This window comes from Helobdella robusta (assembly GCF_000326865.2).
Source record: "Helobdella robusta unplaced genomic scaffold HELROscaffold_48, whole genome shotgun sequence".
NCBI lineage: Eukaryota > Metazoa > Annelida > Clitellata > Rhynchobdellida > Glossiphoniidae > Helobdella > Helobdella robusta.
In genome coordinates, this window is record NW_008705215.1 from 1,199,439 (window position 1) to 1,206,763 (window position 7,325).

General features: G+C 32.5%; 3 protein-coding genes across 3 annotated transcripts in view; 2 read left to right on the plus strand and 1 right to left on the minus strand.

Annotated features, from left to right (window-relative positions):
• HELRODRAFT_178564 (hypothetical protein) overlaps positions 1-344 on the plus strand; it is a gene marked incomplete at both ends in the record, with an annotated part of 10,579 nt that extends 10,235 nt beyond the window's left edge. Inside the window, one exon of the mRNA XM_009026647.1 lies at positions 103-344. Coding sequence (XP_009024895.1) covers positions 103-344 — 242 coding nt within the window. The remainder of the gene's footprint in view (positions 1-102) is intronic.
• Positions 345-658: 314 nt separating this feature from the next.
• HELRODRAFT_102273 (hypothetical protein) lies at positions 659-3,607 on the plus strand. The gene is made up of 9 exons (XM_009026648.1): positions 659-770; positions 949-1,118; positions 1,400-1,471; positions 1,609-1,697; positions 1,798-1,831; positions 2,054-2,104; positions 2,688-2,769; positions 3,032-3,404; positions 3,468-3,607. Exons 1-8 carry the CDS (start codon positions 740-742, stop codon positions 3,139-3,141), a joined length of 639 nt encoding a protein of 212 aa, XP_009024896.1. The 5' UTR covers positions 659-739; the 3' UTR covers positions 3,142-3,404; positions 3,468-3,607.
• Positions 3,608-6,216: 2,609 nt separating this feature from the next.
• On the minus strand, positions 6,217-6,720 carry HELRODRAFT_178566 (hypothetical protein; the record flags this gene model as incomplete). The annotated part of the gene is made up of 1 exon (XM_009026649.1): positions 6,217-6,720. One exon carries the CDS (start codon positions 6,718-6,720, stop codon positions 6,217-6,219), a length of 504 nt encoding a protein of 167 aa, XP_009024897.1.
• Positions 6,721-7,325: the final 605 nt, after the last annotated feature.

Consider the following 7,325-nt stretch of genomic DNA (forward strand, 5'->3'; position numbering starts at 1 on the left):
AAAAACAATTAAAACGAACGCTTGTTGAACTGTTGATAGTTAAAACTGTTAAAATCTGTTCCTGGGCACATGACCACCCTCATCAATTAATCACCCAACCAGCCCGAGAGTACGATGAAAGGAAAAAGCTTCGAGAGGCCAGATTTGCTTTAACACCACCAGCCATTGTCGCTGCTGTTCCTGCAGCTACAACTTTCGCTGTTCCTTCTGCTGCTGTCGGAGCCACAGCTACGCCTGCTGCCACTGCTCCGATCCCAGGTGCCGCCAAGCAGCCCGAAGCTGCCGGAGCTGGTGCTCCCGCTGATCCCGCTCCTCCCACAGCTGGTCCTGCGGCTAACGTCTGAAAATTTTTTTAAATTGTTGAATTTTGCTTTACATTAATTGGAAAACTTTATTATTTGTTATAATTTTGAAAATAATTTGTATGTTGTATATATATATATATATATGTTTAATATGTATATATATGCATATATATGCATATATATATATATATATATATATATATATATATATATATATATATATATATATATATATATATATATACTCGAAGTATATGGCGAACGCACACAAAATTTGTGTTGGTAAAGTTAGGTGTGCGCTATAGTATTTTTTTTGTTTAGTTTTTTACTCCATTTCACTTTTAACTTAATAAAACATGTGTTTGATTTTTGGTTAAAATTTCAGTCAAAAGTACGATCGGTGGGGACGTTTGAAGATAACATTGAAATAAAAAATGACGGACACGTTCAAATTTGTGCTTCCAGGTTGAAAAAGCTGTAATTACCATTTTACATAATCTTCATTAACAATATAAATATATTATAAAATAAATAAAATGATGTTAATTTATTTTAACTTTAATAATTAATTTAACTTTAACAACATTTTTTTATTTTTGCCCTAAAAATTTTAATTTTCAAATCCCTCAAATCACATGCATAGGCGAGAAGATTTGTAAATTTAATGACAGATTAAATTTGCTAGAAGGAGTTTACGTGAAAGACAACGTCGTCCGAAGCAGCTTGGCTGGCCGATTAGTGATTGAGGAAGTGGAGGACGAGGATGAAGATGGCAACGACGATTGTGACATGGAAAAAATAAAAACCATTAAAGTAATTTCTTTGAAATTGTTGGATATTTAGTTGTTAGTTAGAGGTATTTAGTTAGTTAGACCAAGTCTGTCTTTGTAATAGTTATTTTTGTTGACTTAAAAAGTGTTGCTAACTAAATTACACATTAATAATTATTAATCTAATTTCTTAGAAAGAATTAAATTGAAAAATTTTAAAAACTTCACAATTAAATTATTTAAGGCTTCGTATATGTTTCATTTTTTTTTATCATATTTAACTTTTAAATTTCCCCATTATTACATAACATTTTAAAATTGCAGAAAATAATTAGAGTGTCGTCTGCCAAGCACGGAAACTTTGTTCCATTCATTGGGGCTCTAGTCTCCGCCAGGGTTAGTATCTTTCAATTCTTCACCGCCAACTCTTTCAATGCTAGTCCAAGTTGTTAGATTAGGTAACCTTAGTCAAGTCAGTGAATGCTTTCTGCTTTATTTTTAACTTTTTTTTCTAAATTTAAATCCACTTTTAGGTGACCAGGGTGACACAAAGATACTGCAAGTGCAGGATAACAACCGTCGAGAAGACTAAATGTCGAGAACCGTTCAATGGCCTCCTTAGGTTATTGTTATTATTATTATTTATTATTATTATTATTATTTATTATTATTTATATTTTTACTATTACATATTATTATTTTATTTTTTATTCTTTCGACAGGAAGGAAGATGTGAGGGATAAAGAGAGAGATAAGGTTGAATAATAATAATAATAATAATAATAATGATAATGATTTTGATGATGATGATGATGATGTTTTTGATAATGATGATGTTAATGATGATGATGTTAATGATGATGATGATGATAATGATGGTGGTTGTGATGATGATGACTGATTATAACAGTAACGATGATAATTATTTAATTACTTAGCTATTTATTATTATTATTTATTATTATTTATTTATTCCAGACCGACATGTTCAAATGCTTCAGGCCTGGAGATTACATACTGGCTCGTGTCGTAAGTTGCTTCGTGGAGATGATGATATTGATGGTGATGGTTATGATGATGATGGTTATGATGATGATGGTGATGATGATGGTGATGGTGATGGTGATGATGATGGTTATGATGATGATGATGATGATGATGATGATGATGATGGTTATGGTGATGATGGTGATGATGGTGATGGTTATGATGGTGATGGTTATGATGATGATGGTGATGGTTATGATGATAGTGGTGGTGATGATGATGGCGATGATATCATATCATCATCATCATCACCAAATATTATTATTATTACTATTATTCAACCTTACCATCATCATCATTATCTCATTTTAATCATCATCATCATCATGATTGCTACCGCCATCAACATCTTCATCATTAACAGCATCATCATCATCACCGTCAACTCACTATCATCATCATCATCAGCAACAACAATTCACCATCATCATCATCATCAGCAGCAACAACAATTCACCATCATCATCAGCAACAACAATTCACCATCATCATCATCATCATCAACAACATCTCCCTTCTTTTCATCATCATCATCATCACGACCTTGAACACCATTACCACCAAGATCTCGACGAACGACACCATGCATTATCTGCTCTCAACAGCTGAGGGTGAACTGGGTGTCGTCTGTGCCATCAGTGAAGCAGGTTGTGATGATGATGATGATGATGATTGGTGGGTTGTGATGATGATGATGGTTGGTTGTGATGATGATGATTGGTTGGTTGTGATGATGATGATGGTTGGTTGTGATGATGATGATGATTGGTTGGTTGTGATGATGATGATGACGATGATTGGTTGGTTGTGATGATGATGATGATGATGATAATGATGATGATCACCATCATCATCATCACACCACCATCATCATCATCACCACCGCCACCATCATCATCACCACACCAGGCAGTTTATTGGTTCCATTGAGTTGGACCGAGATGCAATGCTCGTCGACCAATCAGAAGGAACATAGGAAGGTCGCCCGTGTTCAACCGCAGCTCTTGCTTGTTGATTGATTGATTGATGGATGGATTGATTGATTGGTAGATTGATTGATTGATGGATTGATTGATTGGTAGATTGATTAATTGATAAGTTGGTTAATTGATTAATTGATTGATTGGTTGATTGATTGATTGATTGATTGATTGATTGATTGATTGATTGATTGATTGATTGATTGATTGATTGATTGATTGATTGATTGATTGATTGATTGATGATTGGTTGGTTGGTTGGTTGGTTGATTGAGTGAGTGAGTGAGTGAGTGAGTGAATGACAGTTTTATATTATTTTAACTTTTATATTTAACACACACACACACACACACCACAAAAAACTAACACACACACACACACACAAACATATATCTTTATAATTTATAATTTTAAATATCCAAATTAAAATGACAAAAATAAAGTTCATTCAATCAAGTATATATTTATATGGCGTACATCCTTACAATTCAATAAACTCGAAACCCTACTCTCCCTCCAAATTTGTGGATTCGTAAGGTTAAATATTCACTTGGAGGGGTTCGGACTTGTCGCCAGCTGACAATCAGAGAGTGATGGAGTCTGAATTTTTCGAGGGTTCGATGATTTTGTCATCTCGGTAAAAGATTTCGCCTTACAAACTTACAGCATAGTAATGAGAACATCCTTTGATTTTAATTTTTACAATATTCTATAAATTCTACCGAATGTTTGGCGTTAATATGTTTGTAGTTCGTTTTTTCGATTTTTCCCACTAAAGTTTTTTGGTGAACGTTTAGTTTTTTAAAATTCAAAATAAACTTATTTTTCGAATTCATGCTGCAAATAAGGCCATATTTCCATTCCGAATGAATCGTCGTCAGTTCTAATTTTAAAACATTGTAATTATAAAGTCAAAATAATGAAAATTGAAATGTAAATTCGATAGCTAATTTACAATGCTCACCATACATTTTAAATGGACACAAAGAAAAATAGAATCAGTGATAAATTATTCTCAAATCGTGTTCCTATCGCAGAAAATTGCGTAAGATGACATGACGATACTACTACGGAATTAATTAAACTTCCATGAAAACTGCTATTAAACCTGTAATAATAATAATAATAATAATAATGATAATAATAATGATAATAATAATGATAATAATAATAATAATGAAGAAAATACTTGCCTTATTGTGTAGGCAGGTTTTCTTTGATCAATGCTGCTCGATCAATAACTCACATCTGTTAATGTTTATTATTATTATATTTATTATTATTACTGTTATTCGTCAAAGTTCATTATTATTATTATTGTTATTATTATTATTATTATTACTGTTATTATTATAATTTGATATAACGCTCTAGCTTCATTTAAAATTTTGCCATACGTAGATCCCTAACTGGAGGTCAATTGAACAATTAATTAATTAATATTATTAAGAAATAAGGCCTGGCAAAACCCCTTACCCATAATTACAAAACAGAAGAATGAACGAAAATAATAAAGTTTAAACAAAAATTAATGTAAAATATAAATTTATTTATTATTATGATAATTTCGTAATATAATTAATAATTATAATGAGATAATGATGATGAGTTCGTATAATGACAACAGCAACATCAACAACAACATCAATGATAATAAAGATGATACTACCATGGAGTACACCGATGATGATGATGTCGTTGTTGAAGTAGCTAAGAACAGTGCAATGAAAGATTTGTCTACAGCAGCCTTAGCAGCAGCGGCAGTAACGACGTCAACAACAGCAGCAGCTTCAACAGTAACGACAAGCGTAGTATTATCACAATCAAACATCATGATAACTTTAAGTGATTTACTTACAGCAACAACATCAACAACAACGTCAACAACAACATCAACAACTTCAACAAATACATCGAAACAAATAGCAACCACATCCAGTAAAATGTTTAATTCCTTATCAAATATGTGTGGCTTGCTTCAACAAAGTTGCCTAAAACAGCAGCAACAACCACAACAACAACAGCAGCAACAACCACAACAACAACAACAGCAGCAGCAACAACAACAACATCAATTTCAACAACGACATCAACTTCAACAACAACTTCAACAGCAGCATCTTTCATTTTGTAACTATCCTATGCTTACTCCAACTCCTATTATTACTTCTAATGGTGACGATGACGTCAACAACAACAACTACAACAACAACAACAACAACAACAATAACAATCATAATATTACCAGTAATAACATTAACAACAACAATAATAATAACATCACCAATAACAACAACAACAACAACAACTGTATTAAAAATATCAATCACAACAATGATACCAACGCCAAAGTCCCAACAACAACATCAACAACATCAACAACAACAACAACATCAACAACAACAACAACATCAATTAACTTAACACCGGATGAAGTAGAAACGATGATAAAGATGATTTTTGCCTACAGAGAATCGGCTCGTATGCTACTGAAGACGGCCAAAGAAATGGAAAAAATTATTGAAAAAAATTCGCGATGATTTTTGAGAAAAATCGCGATAATTGTTGAACGAAATATCAATTTTAAGATGATTGTTGACGATATTTACTTAAAATTCTCAATAAATTTATAATTAATAAATTTTGTGGCTAATAAATAAATAATAATAATTTTAATAAATAAGTGGCTATGAACCAGTTATCGGTAAAAATATTTGCGCGATAATAACTTATCGAAAAAATTTGCGATTTTGTAAAATGCTAAAATTATCGCCTGTCGCTTTATGTGATTAATAAAATAATATGCGCTTTTGTCCTTAAATTTAAAATTACGTATGAAATTGAAAAAAAAAACATTTATTCAACCATCGGTAGAGTCAATGTGATATAATATTAATAACAGGAGCAGGGAGATGGTAAGTCAAGATGTCTGTTCTTGCTGCTGCTGCTGTAGTAGTATTAGTAGTAGTAGTAGTAGTAGTATTATTATTATTATTATTATTATTATTATTATTATTATTATTAGTAGTAGTAGTAGTAGTAGTAGTTGCTCATATATAGGTATCAAGCCACTCCAGAGCCATTTCCATTGCCCTTTCTTCAGTGGTTATGCTGCTAAACCGCTTTTTCTATGTTTATTAGACCATCTTCGTTACACACAACCATCACCGAAATACTTCTTTTTGTTGTTGCGCCCACTGAGCCATCAGTGTAGATTTTTAAATCGTTAACATCTGCTTGGTTGATTGTTTCCATCGCGACAACATGCAGCTTATTCTTTGAGCTGTTTTTGTTCTTTATGGCTTTACTGGTCTTGACTCTTGCTTTTTGTAAGTAGAGATCCGCGACATCAAATGGCTGCAGTTTCTGTTGAATTAGTCCGAAATAGCTTGTTCGCCAATTTTTTTTTTGATTCTCACTGGAACATCCTTCTCTGCCATTTTTCTCCCGAGGTTTTCCCTTTCTAACATCTACCAATTCACTTACTTTCTTGCTCCAATTCTGTCTGACCTGTATTCCAATGGCACCAATGGGGTTTCTTTTAGAACTGAATGCATTGTTAGCTAGTCTGGTTACGATTCCAGCTGTCTTCAGTTGTTCACTTTCAAGTTTGTCCATTTGGATGATGTATCGCGATGAAAATTGTTTTTAGCATCTTCCTCTTCCAGCCCCAGTCCGTTCCACTGAGTGCCTCTAGATTCTTAAAAAGGTCGAAATAAATATTTTGAGTATGCATTCATTCATTCGTTCGTTCGTTCGTTCACCCATTCATTTATTCGGTCGTTCATTCATTCATTCATTCATTCATTCATTCATTCATTCATTCATTCATTCATTCATTTATTCAATCATTAATTAAATCATTCATTCATTCATTTATCAATATATCTCTATATTTTGATGTACTAAAACACAACCAAATAAATTTTTAAAATAATTATTAAAAAAATCGCTTTATTCATTCTATGCTTCGAATCATTGTACAAATTAAAAAACTAAAAAGTGATGATGACGACGACGACGATGATGATGACGACGATGATGATGATGATGATGATGATGATGACGACGATGATGATGAACCGTCCCCTTGTATCTGCTCTTATTTTTGAAAAATGAAAAAAAATATTGCGAAAAAAACACTGAAATATGCATGCATGAATATTCATTAGGCACTCCATCTGATTATCATCATCACCATCATCATCATCACCACCATCACC